This window comes from Peromyscus eremicus, chromosome 3 (genome assembly GCF_949786415.1).
Source record: "Peromyscus eremicus chromosome 3, PerEre_H2_v1, whole genome shotgun sequence".
NCBI classification, from domain to species: domain Eukaryota; kingdom Metazoa; phylum Chordata; class Mammalia; order Rodentia; family Cricetidae; genus Peromyscus; species Peromyscus eremicus.
In genome coordinates this window covers 12,650,186-12,665,611 of record NC_081418.1, presented here as the reverse complement: position 1 = coordinate 12,665,611, position 15,426 = coordinate 12,650,186, and the positions used below count along the sequence as shown (strand labels likewise).

Sequence of the window (15,426 nt, the reverse complement as noted above, 5' to 3'; positions counted from 1 at the left end):
CCTCCATGTGTGATTTATTTGGGAGCTGGGTGGTGAGCCTCCAAAAGAGAAAAAAAAACCAACAACATTTTGACGTACCAAGGTGACACTTGAATTTCCCTAGGGCCTGAGAAAGCTGAAAAGGAAAAAAATGGCTCCTTTAAGAGTTTTTGCCAGACAGTTTCTGTCAGATACTGAGCCCTTGAGCAGCTAGTACATTAAGTAGCAACAATTAACTAAGTAAAAAGGCCTGCCACAGCACAAGCACCGTCACTCTAGAACTCTAGGAAGCTGAACGCACTTCCTGGTCAGACAAATCTTTGAGCAGCCCTGAGTTTCACAGCTGGTTTTCACAACCCGAGAAGCAGGTGGAGCCAGCAGAGAGCAATTTGTGGAGGACCCAGGTATAGGTTAGCAGTTTAAAGGTTTGCTCACATGGTCAAAAAAAGGCTAAGAGATTTGCAGTAAAAGAGGTCCAGGCAGGGGGAAAAAAAAAACTCTAAACAGGTTCCAGTGTGTTTTACAATGTGTGTAGGCTTAAGAAAGAGAGAATATGGGTATAGACAGTCGTAGAAAGAAATAAGTAGTTTAAAAATAAAGTCTTTAAAGAGAGAGAAAAAAATAATATAAAAGAAAAAGCCATGTAAGATGGGAAACACACAGGGAGTCTGGATCTTGTATAGTATTGTGTTAATTTTGAATTTTTTGATTGTTGAAAAGTAAAGGACAGCTGCAAAGAGACCTAGAATTGAAAGAGACTGTTGAAATAAATCAGCCTGTATACTTTATGAATGCCTTAACTTTCAAAAATTACATTTGTCAAATGGAAATAAAAAATGCTTTGAAGAGTTTTTGCTTTTGTTTCTACAGGAGATGAGAGGCTGTGGACTCCTTCAGAAATAATATAGATCAGGTTTGATCAGGGGAGACCTCCTGAACCTTGACAGGTGATCAACAAAAGCTACTGCTGGTCTTCCCAGGACTTGGCCATTATCTCAAAATTTTCTCTCTTGACACTAAAGAAACTTAATCCATAGACAGCAGAAAACAGTTTGGAGAACATGATGTCCATTCTCAAGAGAGGTGTGGGAGGCTTTTGTTATTTGGTGGGTTATGGATGTTTGCTATCATTTAGGGGAATAGAGTATATTGATATAAATTTAAAGTTATTTTGTTACTCTGTATATGTGTTTCTACTCTTGTTTAAAGGATTTTTGTATATTGATAAAAATTTAAGGTTATTTTTGTTACAATATATTTTATGTTTGTTTCTATTTTTGTTTGAGGTATTGTGCCTATGCTGTTCATTTGGAAATGTAGGGTGAAGTTCTAGTTTTTGAAAGATATTATTAAAAACTATATAGGATAATCAGGAAACATAGGTTAGTGGTTAATCATTTATAACAATCAAAATTGTAGATATGTTAGGTATGCTTTCCAGATCATATAGATATATTTTAGATAGATAGGTGGTCTTCAAATCTTTCAAAGACCTATAGAATATGGCATTTAAAATGTTTTATTAATTTAAAGTTTTTCATGACAATGAGACACATCTACTCCTGGCAGCACCAATTTATTTCAGAGATGATGTGTATTGAAGAAACTCCTTATGGAGTTTGCTTTCAATGTAGCAAGGCTAGCCATTTGGGCAAGAAACTAATCTTGCCTGGACTGCTTGACAGTATGCTGTATAAACTGGACATGCAGGACCCACAGGAAAGTGACTGCTAAACTTTGCCAAAACAAGGTGGGACAGTCCTTCAGAGTTTCTGATTCACAGAAGAAACTGCCAGATATTCTGCAAGACACAGAGGAAAGTGACTGACAAACTTTGCTAATACAAGGCAAAACAGTCCTTCTAATTTCCTGCTTCATTGAAAAGTCAGCCAGATACTCTAGGCTGAATTCAAGGTTTCAGTAGGAACTTTAGGTGATGTCAGATGTCATTTCTAGAGTTCTGGAAGTTGTCTGCAATGCACTTTTTGTTTACTCCAATAATATCATCCTTCTGGGTCTTTGATGGAGTTGAAGACTAGATAGTTATAGTTGCAGTTTTCCCTAGTTATGATAGAGAGTAAGTTAGGTATAAAAATTTAGATTCATAGCCGGGCGGTGGTGGCGCACGCCTTTAATCCCAGCACTCGGGAGGCAGAGCCAGGCGGATCTCTGTGAGTTCGAGGCCAGCCTGGACTACCAAGTGAGTTCCAGGAAAGGCGCAAAGCTACACAGAGAAACCCTGTCTCGAAAAACCAAAAAAAAAAAAAAAAAAAAAAAAAAATTTAGATTCATTAAGATAGGATAGATAATGGAGTATTTTCTTTTAATTTGCCAGACACAAATGAACTGGAATTCATTACATTGTGAATGTAATCTTTACTTGATAGTTGTTCTTATTGTGTACAGTCTTATGTTAAAGTTAAAACTTTTCATTTTTTGTTTAGACAAAAAGGGGAAAATGTTGTAGAATATTATTTTAAGGTGTGTTGCTTTTGTTTATGCTCTAAAACATTTGTTAATGATGCAAAAATACGTTTGAGTAAATAAAATTCACCTGCGGTCAGGAGGCTGAGTCAGCAACTAGCTGACAGGAAGGGTAGGGAGGAGCCAGGTGGAGAAGGGTTTTTAAGGAGGGGCAAGGAGAAGCATGAGGGCTTTTTGGAGGGTGCAAGCAAGGAGAGGTGAGCTACTTGCTATTCAGCCTCTCTGAGGAGCAGAATTCCACTTTACCCTTTGAATCTTGAGTTCTTTAAATGACAGAGATTTAGTTAAGTTCCCTTTGTAGCTTTGAAAGAGTCAGTGCCTGAGGGAACAGAATTTCCCCAGGCTGCAGCTCTTGCAGCCCTACTGCTGCTGACAGCAACAGTTGCAGTTGCTGATTTGGACAGCTGTGGCTTAAAAGGCAGCAATAATTTTTTTAAAAGGCAACAGGGGATAGAGGGGGAAAGTACTGAAGGACACTAGAAAAAGGGGGACACTTGGGGTCAGGTAGAAACCTAGTGCAAGGGAAACTCCCAAGAATCTACAAGGATGACCCCAGCTAAGACTCTTAGCAATAGTGGATACGTAGCCTGAACTGGCCTTCTCCGGTGACCACGCAAGACTTCCAGTAGAGGGACTGGGATACCAATCCAGTCAAATAACTTTCAACCTATAGTCTGTCTTAACTATGGGATGTGCTGGGATTGGTGCCTTGCCCAGTTGATATCAGAGAGGCTTCACACAGCAACTGATGGAAACACAGCCAAACATGAGGCAGAGCTTGTGGAATCCTATGGAAGAGGGGAGGAAGGATTGTAGGAGCCAGAGGGGCCAAGGTCACCATAAGAAAACCACAGAATCAACTAACCTGGGCTTACAGAGTCTCACAGAGACTGAACTGACAACTAGGGAGCCTGCATGGGACTGACATAGGCCTTCTGCACATATGTTACAGTAGTGTAGTTAGGTCTTCCTGTGGGACTCCTAACAGTGGGAGCAGGGTCTGTCTCTGACTCTTCTGTGGGCTTTTGGTACCCAATTCTTCATACTGGGTTGCCTTGTCCTGCATTTATATTAGAGGAGGTGCTTAGCCTTATGGCAACTTGAGATGCCATGTTTTGTTGATATCCATGGGAGGCCTGCCCTTTTCTGAATAGAAATTGAGGAGGAGTGGATGAGGGAGGGTGGGTGGGAAGAGGGGAAGTAGGAGAGAGGGGCTGAGAAGAAAGGAGGGAGGAAAAACTGGTAGGGATGTAAAAAATAAACAAAAATATGTATACAAGAAAGAACCAGTAAATAAAAATAAATAAATTTTTTAAAATTAAGAAAAGGAAATCTATTTGTATTTATAAACATTTTCCTGATTGTATTTTTTGTTGTTCTAATATTTCTCTTGCAAATTCTCCTGGCTTTCCTTACATATGTCACCTAAGAATATTGTTAAATTTGAAGAATGAATGTAAGTAAAACATAATGTGGTTCAAAAGTGAAGGTTACAAACTCAATGGACTTGAGTTGAGGCTGTTTTTCTATTATAGAGTCTATCTACTGTTAGGTTTCAAACCAGGCACAAATGGCTGAGGTGCCTATTTCACATGCCAAAGCAGACTCTGGCAGCCAGGTTCTCCCTGCATCCCTCCGTCACTCTCTGTCACAGGCCTCCTGTACCACTACCCAACTCTCCAGCCCAGGGTGTTGGGCTGCTCTTCCCTATATAATCCAACCATGCTTGTTATCCACTCTCTTTGTATCTCTGGGGTCTCCTGGCTGCTGCACCTTGTTCCCATCTCTCCCCACTTCATCCCACATGTACAGCTCAGTCTAGACATGTCCGCTCTGAACTCCCCCAGATGTCCCTGCCTCTGACTATGTCTCCCTTTTCTCTACAATAAACCATTTCCTCTACTGCTGTGGATATCGTTCTGTATAAATAAAACACTGATTGGCCAGTGGCCAGGCAGGAAGTATAGGCGGGACAAGGAGAGAGGAGAATTCTGGGAAGTGGAAGGCTGAGTGAGGGAGACACTGCCAGCCTCTGCCATGACAAGCAGCACGTGAAGATGCCGGTAAGCCATGAGCCACGTGGCAAGGTATAGATGTGTAGAAATGGATTAATTTAAGATATAAGAACAGTTAGCAAGAAGCCTGCCACGGCCATACAGTTTATAAATAATATAAGTGTCTGTGTTTATTTTATAAGTGGGCTGTCAGACTGCCGGGGCTTGGTGGGACCCGAAGAGAAAACTCCAGCTACACTCTACCATACCTAGGAGCAGTCACGTTTCTTTATTTTACTTTTTACTTCTTTTTTTCATTCATCTACTTTGCCCAGTTCAGTCCTAGGAAACAAGAATTGCTAAAATAGTCAAATTTAAAAGGCAGACATCTATGTGCTAAGGCTATCACTGATTTTCATAAATAGTATTCATAAAGTTGCTCACAGGAATTAACATCTCAAATATATAAAAATATAAATTTTTAAAAAGTTTCATTTTATAACATAAAATTAAGAAAAGTTTAACAGAAGCCTTTCCTAAAACTTACCTTTTGTTTCTATACTAGTTATTAGTAAATACTGTTTAAACTGATGGGTTTCACAGGGATATTTCTATACATGCATATATCACACTTTGATCCTATCTCCACCGTCTCTTCCATCTTCTCTTACTTTGTGTACACTGGGCAAGTAGTCTGCCATCTGAGCTACATACCAGCATCCTTAATTATCTTCTCAAGTGCTAGTCCAGTGGTCCAATTCCTGTCTTAGCTTACACTACTGGAAAGTCTTTGTTTCTCTGAAGGTTAACGTTGAGAGGCACAGTGATCAGGTTGGTAGGTACTTTCTGTCCCATGTCAGACAGACTATTCCACACCCCACGTCAGACAGACTATTCCATACCCCACATGTCAGACAGACTACTCCACACCCCACATGTCAGACAGACTACTCCACACCCCACATGTCAGACAGACTACTCCACACCCCACATGTCAGACAGACTACTCCACATCCCACATGTCAGACAGACTATTCCATACCCCACATGTCAGACAGACTACTCCACACCCCACATGTCAGACAGACTATTCCACACCCCACATGTCAGACAGACTACTCCACATCCCACATGTCAGACAGACTATTCCATACCCCACATGTCAGACAGACTATTCCATACCCCACATGTCAGACAGACTATTCCACACCCCCACATGTCAGACAGACTATTCCACACGCCCTGGCTCTGAGAATTCCTGCTCGGAAAGTTGCTGCTATTTTGACAGGTTTGCCTTGAAATTCGAGTTGAGGCTTCTTCAGCTTTTAATACTCATTTTTGTTGTTGTTCTATACTTTCAGCAGTTCAGCTATGTCATGAAGAGGTGATTCTGTGGTCACGTCTATTTGGGGTCATAAATACCTCCTGTATCTGGATGGCCATGTATTTCCCAAGATTTGGGAAATTTTCTACTATTTCAGTGAAAGGGTTTTCTATATTTTGAGCCTCTTTTCTATGTCTAATAAGCATGTACATATGTTAAGTCAGTCTATATACACATCTATCATTTACCTACTGACCTGCTGACCTTTAATCTTCTAATGATGTCCTAGAGATCTCACATACATACACATTTGCATATATAAACTCATACATACACACATATACATACACACATACATCCATATATACATATACACATACATACATGGGTGTGTGTTAAGCCTGGATATCCTATCTTTTGCTTGATCCACTTTAGGAGTGGAGCTTCCAACTTCATTTTAAAGACTCTTATTGAGATTTTCATTCCCCAGAAATCTGTTTGGTTCTTTTCAGAATAGCTATTAATTTTTGAGACAAGAGTCTTACTATGCAGCCCGGGGTGGTCTCAAACCCATAGTGATGTTTCTGCCTCAGTCTCCTGAGCACTGGAATTAAATTCATGTCAAACTATGACTGTTATTAAGTACTCTTAAAAAGCATTCTTTTTTAATTATGTCATATCTGTTGGTATATTCATTTTGATATCTTTGGAATCAATTACAAGAGAATTATGAACTTTTTAAGTGATCATGCCCCTTTGCACTAATGTCTCCTAATTGTATGTTGAATTTTGTGCATAAGCATCTGTTGAGATGGGTATTTTTCCACTTTTATTATAGTTTTAGTATAGAATGTCTTCCAAAGGCTCATTCATTGAAAACATGGCCCCAATATATAGCCCTGCTCAGAGATTTTGGATTATGAGGACTCAAACCTCATCAATGAGCTAATCCACTTAGCTTAATAGACTACTGCAATCCATTGGGAACTGAAGGAGGTAGGGCCTAGTTGAGAAAAGGCAGCAGATGAATGTTTCTGGAGCTACACGTTGTCCTTGTCGCTTTTAACTCTTTCGGTTTCCTTACCACCATAAGGTGAGCAGCTTTGTCTACTACAGGCTCACGAAATAATGATGTTCTGTTTTACCACCATCCTGGAAGCAATGGACTAAGCCAAATATGGACTGAAAACTGAACCTGGAAACCAAATAAAACATTTTACTTTTCCCTTTAAATTATTTCTCTCAAATGAGGCATTTTGTCACAGCTTTTATGAGGGATCTTCATAGTAAGCAGTTTCTCTAGGTAACATGACCTTGGATGTAGGTCTCTTTTATGGTGTACTACTTCCCTGTATCTCCTTTGCTTGGTAATGGGGCTTTCATACAATGTATGCTAATTTGGAGTCTGAAGAACCTACCTTTTCTGTAGGTCTCAGAAGAGTGGGCTTGCTGTGGTGTGATATAGACAGTAGAATATCTGATTTATGGAACAAACTCATTGTGCCTACTTTTCCAGATCTGTTTGCAAGGGATAGTCTGACACAGAGTCTGGAGAAAGCCTGTGTAGAGGTCTTTCAGGTACAGTGTCTACAACCTTACTCTCTGCTGTTGCTATGGGGATGGATGTCTAAGAATGGATCTTAGCTCAGCCATGCCTAACAGCAGCTAGGTCATCAGCTGGGGGATTAGATCCTCTGTTCTTTAAGTATGTACCAAGGTTCAATCAGCACAGGGTCATGGGAATATTACTGTGTGGGCTGGGAATACATAGCTTAGTAACAGAGAGTCAAGCAAATGTGCTCAAAATGTTAGGCTTGCTCCTTAGAACCATACAGAAACAGGAAACAAACAGCAACAACAAAAGAATAAATACAAGCAAGTCAGATAAGACAGGCCAGAGGGATGGATCAGCAAGGAAAAGTGCTCGCTGTTCAAGCCTAGTAACTTATGTCAACCCTGAAATCCACGCGAGAAGGAGAAAACCTACTCCCCGAAGCTGTCCCCTGACCTCCACATGTATGCTGTGACAGTTACATCCATGTGTGTGCATGCACGTGCATGCATACACACACACACACAAATAAAAAATTAAAATTTTAAAATAAAATGAAAATTTCCTCTCTACTAAAGCAGATACACACTCTCCGTGATCAGTTTCTTTCCACATTTCTTAGTTATGTGCCCCTCCAGGAGAGCAAATGCAGGTCCTTTTCAGTCCTTTCCTCATCCACTTGTTCCTGACAGGTGGCACCAGCATTTGAAATACCTTTAGTGCCTTTGCTCCAGAGCAGCGGTTCTCAACCCGTGGGTCACAACCCCTTTGGGGGATGAATGGCCTTTTCACAGGGGTCAACAAAGACCACCAGAAAACATATATTTACATAATGATTCATAACTAGCAAAATTACAGTTATGTAGTAACAACAAGAATAATGTTATGGTCGGGGGTCACCACAACATGAGGAACTGTATTAAAGGGTCTCAGCATTGGGAAGGTTGAGGACCAGTGCTCTGAGTAAGATCTAGAGCTAGCACATAGGCCCCTGCAGGTTTATTCTGCAAACACTTGCTCTGCATACCTCATGGGGTGAAGGGGGTGCAGAGGATGCTAAAGGGCATCAGGATCCCTAGCACTATCTGTGGTGGCCACTCAGGGGTTGTGAGAGGATATGAGGTTATAAGTCCACAACAGGGTTGGGCAGCATGGGCCCTCCAGTCACTGCTAATGCCCAGGGCTCTAGTGTTTCTACTTGTCTCTTAAGCAGAATCAGCTGACAGTCTTAAGAGGAACTGTACTCAGTTCCCCTCCCTGTCATTGACAGGTTACACTTTGAACAGAATTCTCCCAGGGACCAGGCTCCAACTCAGTACTGTAATCATGTTTATTGCCAGTTCCTGGAAACAGGTGCAAGGCACTTTGATTCCTGGAGAAGCAAGCTCAGACAAGAGTTTTTCAAAACAGCTTCCCAAACATACACTGAAAAGTGGAGAGAAATTCTCTAGTGCCTAGTCATCCTGTTCAGTCTGGGTCACTGTGTTCCCACTGCACCTCTGCAAAGTGCTGGTCCAGCTATGCTCACTGGGTCTCTTCCTCGTTCACCTTGAAGTCCTTATACAATCGATGCTAATAAACTGACTCACTATGAAAGTGCATGGATTTCTCCAAGTGCTGTGTAGGATGCTGAGCATCACTGTTTTCCTATAGTCACAGCTTTAAGTAGCTTCTCCCCAAGGGCTGCTCTGTGATGCTGGGGATGGAATCCAGTGATTGGTGCATGCAATGTACATGCTCTACCATTAAGCCACCCTTGCTCAGCCCTTGGCTTTAAGACAGGGTCTTGCTCTGCAGCCTAGGCTAGCCTCCAACTCTCATCCTTCTGTCTTCTCTTAAATGCTGAGACTTGTGCCATCATGCCTAGCCTCCTCAGTTGTTTTGTGTCTTGTAGGGAGTTCCTGCTGGGCACCTCTAACCTGCCACCTCATATCTCTCTTGATTTTTAATAAGATTTGATTCAGAAATAGAGGGGAATAGCAGTGAGTACACACTTTTCTTTAGTTAAAGGATCTTTGAATAGTGACAGTCCAAAGATGAAATATAGAGACAAATAAAGTGACTTTTAACAACTGGTAAATACCTTCTGCTCCAGGGTAAGCTGGTATTTTTGTCTGACTCTCTTACACTTGTTGAACCAGCTGTTCTCATCCATGATGAGAGGTGGCCCCACGTTCTCTGGAGTACTGCTTTCACTGTCGCTGCTTCCAAAAGTCCTGAGTTCTTCCTCATCACTGCTAATGCTATCAGAACTGGGAAGATCAAGGGTGAAAAGGAGAAAGTGAAACGGTATATTCCAATTTGATCCTTAAAATTAACACTTCAGTATTGTAAGCACTGGTGATCAAACTCTACAATACTTAGTAGTAAAGACAGAATTATAATAATTCTACTAGAAAGACTTAAATGTCTTAAAGAATAGCAAGTTAGCATGCCCTGTTGATTCCTTGGTCACAAAGCCATGTCTAGATACCTACACTTCAAGTGAGGTTTACAAATCCAAAGCATTAACATAAAACACAGGAGAATAGCCAAAGAAGGAAGATCCCCAGAGAACATGAGAATCTCCAGATAAGCTGGGCGTGGCTTTCCTGTGGGATTCTCTTCCTGCCCCAGGCAATCACTGCTCATCCATATTTAAATTCCCATGACCCTGTGTGACAGCGGTGAACAAAGGTGAAAACTACAAATGAAAAGGAAGCCGGAAGGACAAGGTTGACTCTGAGTCAGGGTTTGAAATGGTGAAAAAGCAAAACACAAAAGTAAGGCCATCTCCAGTGTAAGAGAGTTTTAAAAGACATTAAAAAGAGTTCTTTGAAGATCATTATATAAAAAAGTTTTAAATATTAATGAGATAATTTGCCAAAAAAGACTCAATAAGAAACAGAAAACTTGGAGGGGGGGAGGAAGTGGAGAGATGGCTCAGTGGTCAAGAGTACTGACTGCTTTTCCAGAGGATCTGGGTTCAAATTCCCAGCACCCACATGGCAGCTCACAACTGTTTGTAACAGTTCCAGGGAATCCGATACTCTCACAGACAAAACACCAATTCACATAAAATAAATAAAAGAGAAACAGAAAACTTGAACATTCATATGACTATGAGTGATATTAAATCAGTAACTAAAAATAATCCCACAGAGAAATAGTCTTCCCCAGAGAAATGCATACTGGTTGCTTATCTAGTAACACATGGTTAGCCTTGAAAACATCCATACATTAGCTATGTGAGTACATACACATATATGTACACAACAACAATCAATGACAAAAGAGACCATGAATTTGAAGAGAGCAAGGAGAGGTATATGGGAGGACTTGGGGGAGGCGAGGGAAGGGAGAAATGATGTAATTACATATAATCTCAAAAATAAAAAAATAATCAAAAATAATTTCCACAAACATGTTACATAAATGTTTTTACAGGCTAAGTTTTATCAAACATTGAAGTTTTTTTGTAATTTCAATAAAATTTTAGATAACAAAGAAAATTTTTCATTATATCCCCAATATAACTTTATTTCACAAGGCAATACTGTAAGAAAGGAAAAGTCAATTTCATTCATGAATGCAAAAATAAAACACATGTACATAAAACTAGTTAAAATACATAAAATGGAATATAATAAATGGTTTAAAAGATAATACACAGCTGGAGATGTAACGCAGTGGATAGGAACTTACTTAATATTCATGAGGACCAAGGTTCAAACACTCAAGTCAGAAAGCAACCTGAAAGGGGCAGAACACTGCTTTGTCCTGGCAAGTACTTCACCAGCTGAGGCGTCCTGCTGCCTGAAAACAGTGTGTGTGTGTGTGTGTGTGTGTGTGTGTGTGTGTGTGTGTGTGTGTATGTGTGTACATGTGGAGGTCAGAGAAACAACTTTCAGAAGTCAGTTCTATCCTTCTACCAAGAGTCCAGGAAATCTTTCAGGTCATTAGGCTTGCAGAGGAAGTGATTTTATCATCTGAACCATCATCCAGCATTGCCATTTTTTTTAAGCAACACTTTAAAAATATGTTTTAGAATCATTTTATAGGTACAGCATACAGTTGGTTTTGCTTTCAGGTAGTTTGTCTCCTAGCAAGTGGTTTCAGTTCATTCATACATTCACACTGACCTTTGTCATGTTTTAGCTCATTCACACTGACCTTTGACATGCTTTTGACTGAGGTCTGTTATTTTTGTTTGTTACAGAGGTTTATATTTTGGGTTTTTTTTCTTTCTTTTTCTCTCCCCCTTTCTTCCCTCACACGGGATTCCCTCTTTCTTTTCTCTTTCTGTTCCATCTTCTCCTTGCTCCTGTCCCTCTCTTTCCTGACAAGGTCTTCAGGTACAGTTCAGGCTGGCCTTGCCTCCTCAGTGCTGGGATTACATCCCTGTGTCACCAGGCTCAGCATGGACACTATTTCACTGTGTAGCTCAGGCTGGCCTTGCTTCCTGGGCTCAACTGATCTTGGGGCCCCCGTGTCTACTCTCTGTTTTGAGATCTTGATTTATTCACTCTGTGTTCATATTAGTTGTAGCATTTTCCTCCATAGGCTCATATATATATATACCTGGAGATTATCAATTACTACAAATATAATGCTCACTTCACTAACTTTAGCTAACAAGCTTACACTCTGAAGCAAACATCTTAGAGGAATGTTTATAATCTAATCACACAAGCTTGATGACCTAAGTTTGATCTCTGTGACCCATGTAGGTGTGGAAAGAAAGAATGACTCCACAAGCTGTCCAGTATCCTCCACACAAGTGCTGTGCCATGGATAGACCTCTGCATACATCATGTACACAGAAGTAATGAGTTAAAAATGTTTAAATTATTTAAAAAATTTGGCAGAAGTCAATCTTGCTGGCTGAAACAAGTCTGAAAAAGTATATACCAGATAAATATCAAAAAAGACCCTTGGGATTAAATTCTTAGCATCGAAAGCAGCTACCATTGTGTTGAAAACATGAGGGGCTAGACAGTGACAGCACAGTTGATAAAGTGTTTGATGCATGAGCACCAGGACCAGGGTTTGGATACCCAGAACCAGGCAAAATAACTGGGCACTGTAGCACATTCCAGCAACAGGAAGTAGAGACGGGAAGATCCCTGCAGCTTGCTGGCCAGCTAGCCTAGCCTAACTGACAAAGTTCCAGGGAGAGACTCTGGATGCTACCTGAGGAATGATACCCAACATTGACCTCTGGCTTCCACACACTGGCACAGTCATGTGTACCTGTCATAAACATGCACATTACCTCCCTACAGAAGTGTACAGGATAGTAATAAATGATATGATAATTCCAAATTTGTTTACCAGGTAACATAGCATCAACATCAAAAAGTAAAATCTACAAAAGATATTGAAAACAACATAGTTACTTGAACATAACTTTATCTATGGACACAGGAAAAAACTGAGGACTATATAATCCATATAATACAATAGACCTCTACAAAAAAAATAGTTTTCATTTAAATGACCTCGGAGAGTACTCACAAAAACTGAACATGCAAGACTTCAAAACCACCTTAAATTAGAGACTCCTACACACCAAAAGATATCAGACAGAAAAAAAAAGAGATAGCTTTGGAAAATATACATACATACAAACAAAGGGTTCACGTCCAGTCCACATAAATGACTCCTATAAATCAGTAAAGAAAAGATGGACAACACCATACAAGGGGGGAGGGATATCTGAGGATACAATTCAAGAAACTCTACAGCCAATAAATACATGGATGTGTGCTCAATCTCACTAGTAACTAGGAACATCCACTTGAAAGCACAGACCTACATTCATCCTACCTACACCTAATGGTGAGGAGCATCAGCAATGGGAGTCTAACTTATTACAAATCTTTCAAAAAATATCTCATATCATGTACTAGAGTTGAAGGTAAATGTACCTTTGTCTCTGGCAGTTTTATAAACAAATGTGTGTACAAAGCTTATGAGGAAATATACATAACAATCCATAGGAGCATTAAACATCCTTGTCCTACATTGAGACGTTGCTCTGCTGAAATTGAAATAGATACATAATTGTGTTGTATCATATAACAAAATATCATTATGCTGTGGAGATGAGTGGTATCTATATATAGTAACACTAAGGAGACTTACAATGTTATACAAAAACACTTGAACACACACATACACAAGTACAACTATAGTATTTACAAGTTAAGTAAATTTTTAGAGGACATGAAATGATTATCAACAATGTCAGAGGGAAGACACTTCAGTGGCCAACAGGGGTTATGACAAAGGGCTACAAACAACAGGACTTTCATACTGATGTTGTACAAATGATGACTCAGTATATGGTTGATGATTTGTTACCTCATACACTCGTATCTCATGTGCTTTCTTTGTGAGTTGTTTTTTTTTTTTTTCCCTGAGACAGTCTCTTTACATAACTCTGGCTATCTTGGAACTCACTGTAGACTAGGCTGGCCTACAAATCCCAGAGATATATCTTCCTCTGCCTCCCAAGTACAGAATTAAAGGCATGCACCACCACACCTTCCCTGCTTTAAGAGTTTTATCTCATGTAATAGGTTAAAACATCTAAACAGAGCATCCATCCACTTACAATTTCTGACCAACCTCATTGAGGGTTGTGTGGGTTGGAAGTAGAACTAGGAGAGAGTATTTATAGAACTAGGAGGACTATGAGAACCTAGAGAATGCATGTCTCAACAGCTGTCCTATATTTTACATACCCCAGAACAATATCAAATAAAAGTTTTGTTGTTTTATGAACCACTAAGAAAGAAAAAGCACTGCTAAAAAACATGCAAGACCATTTATTGTCGGAAATGTTGAGTGTGAAATAAAAGGAGTACATCTTTAGGCCCACAAGGTGCAGAATACAGAGAAAAATTGGGAACAGTGGTTAAGCTCTTAGACAATATGTGTGAGGCCCTGGTCTCAATCCTCAGCACCACAAAAGTCATAAACAAACAAAAACTCAGAGAATAACTATTAAAATTATCACTGATTCAAATTTCTATTGATCAAAGTGATATAGGAGGATGCTAAGAGAGATATAAATTTACTTTAAAAGGCATTAACAAAGATTTTGGCATATGAAAATTTTAATCTTGTACATTTAATTCATGTATGAAAATAAACTGTAAACTATCAATCTGGCTTTAGTATAGTCCAAAGGCCATCTAACTTAAGAGAGTTGTTTAATTTTCTTTTACTCTAGCCCCACGTTGAACACCAAAATGTTGTTGTTGGTTTTATTACTTTTTATTCTTTTGGGGGGCTCAACTCCCAAATAAATCACACATGAAGGCTTATTCTTAATTATAAATGTCTGGCCTTAGCTTGACTTGTTTCTTGCCAGCCTTTCCTAACTCAAATTATCCCATTTACCTTTTGCCTCTGGGCTTTTTCCTTTTCTTATTTCTGTATATCTTACTTTCACTCTTATTCTGTATCTGACTGTGTAGCTGGGTGGTTGGGTGGCTGGCCCCTGAAGTCCTCCTCTCCTTGTTCCCTCATTCCTTCTTCCTTTTCTCCCAGATATCTCTTTCTATTTATATTCTCTCTGCCTGCCAGCCCCGCCTATCCTTCCTCCTGCCTCTCTATTGGCTGTTCAGTTCTTTATTAGACCATCAGGTGTTTTAGACAGGCACAGTAACACAGCTTCACATAGTTACACAAATGCAACATAAAAGAATGCAACACGTCTTTGTATCATTAAACAAATATTCCACAGCACAAATAAATATAAAACACCTTAAAATAATATTCTACAAGAGAGTGACTAGTAAAAGATTATGAGTTTAGCACATATATTTATCTTGTGATTTTATTGAAGTAATACTATAGAATACATTATAGTTATCACTTTTTATCACTGACATTTTATCTTTGATGTAGAAATATGGAATAAGTAATATAGAAATGTTAATCAGTTTTACAGATTATTATTCAATTATATCAGTAAAAATTCAGTTATGTTCTTTCCCCTTTTACTTACATGCAACATTAAATTTTCATAAATAAAACAAATCACAACACATGTTTTTATCAATAAAAAAGACTGAAACAATTATCCTACACCATTTTCCAGG

The 15,426-nt window shown here is 39.4% G+C and overlaps 1 protein-coding gene across 4 annotated transcripts in view; it reads right to left on the bottom strand.

The window, feature by feature from the left end:
- The window catches only part of Rundc3b (RUN domain containing 3B), a 164,974-nt gene that overhangs the window by 44,812 nt on the left and 104,736 nt on the right, over nucleotides 1-15,426 (bottom strand). For all 4 annotated transcript variants that reach the window (XM_059257287.1, XM_059257288.1, XM_059257285.1 and 1 more), the window contains exon 7: nucleotides 9,417-9,585. In XM_059257287.1, the coding sequence (XP_059113270.1) occupies nucleotides 9,417-9,585 (169 nt within the window). The remainder of the gene's footprint in view (nucleotides 1-9,416; nucleotides 9,586-15,426) is intronic.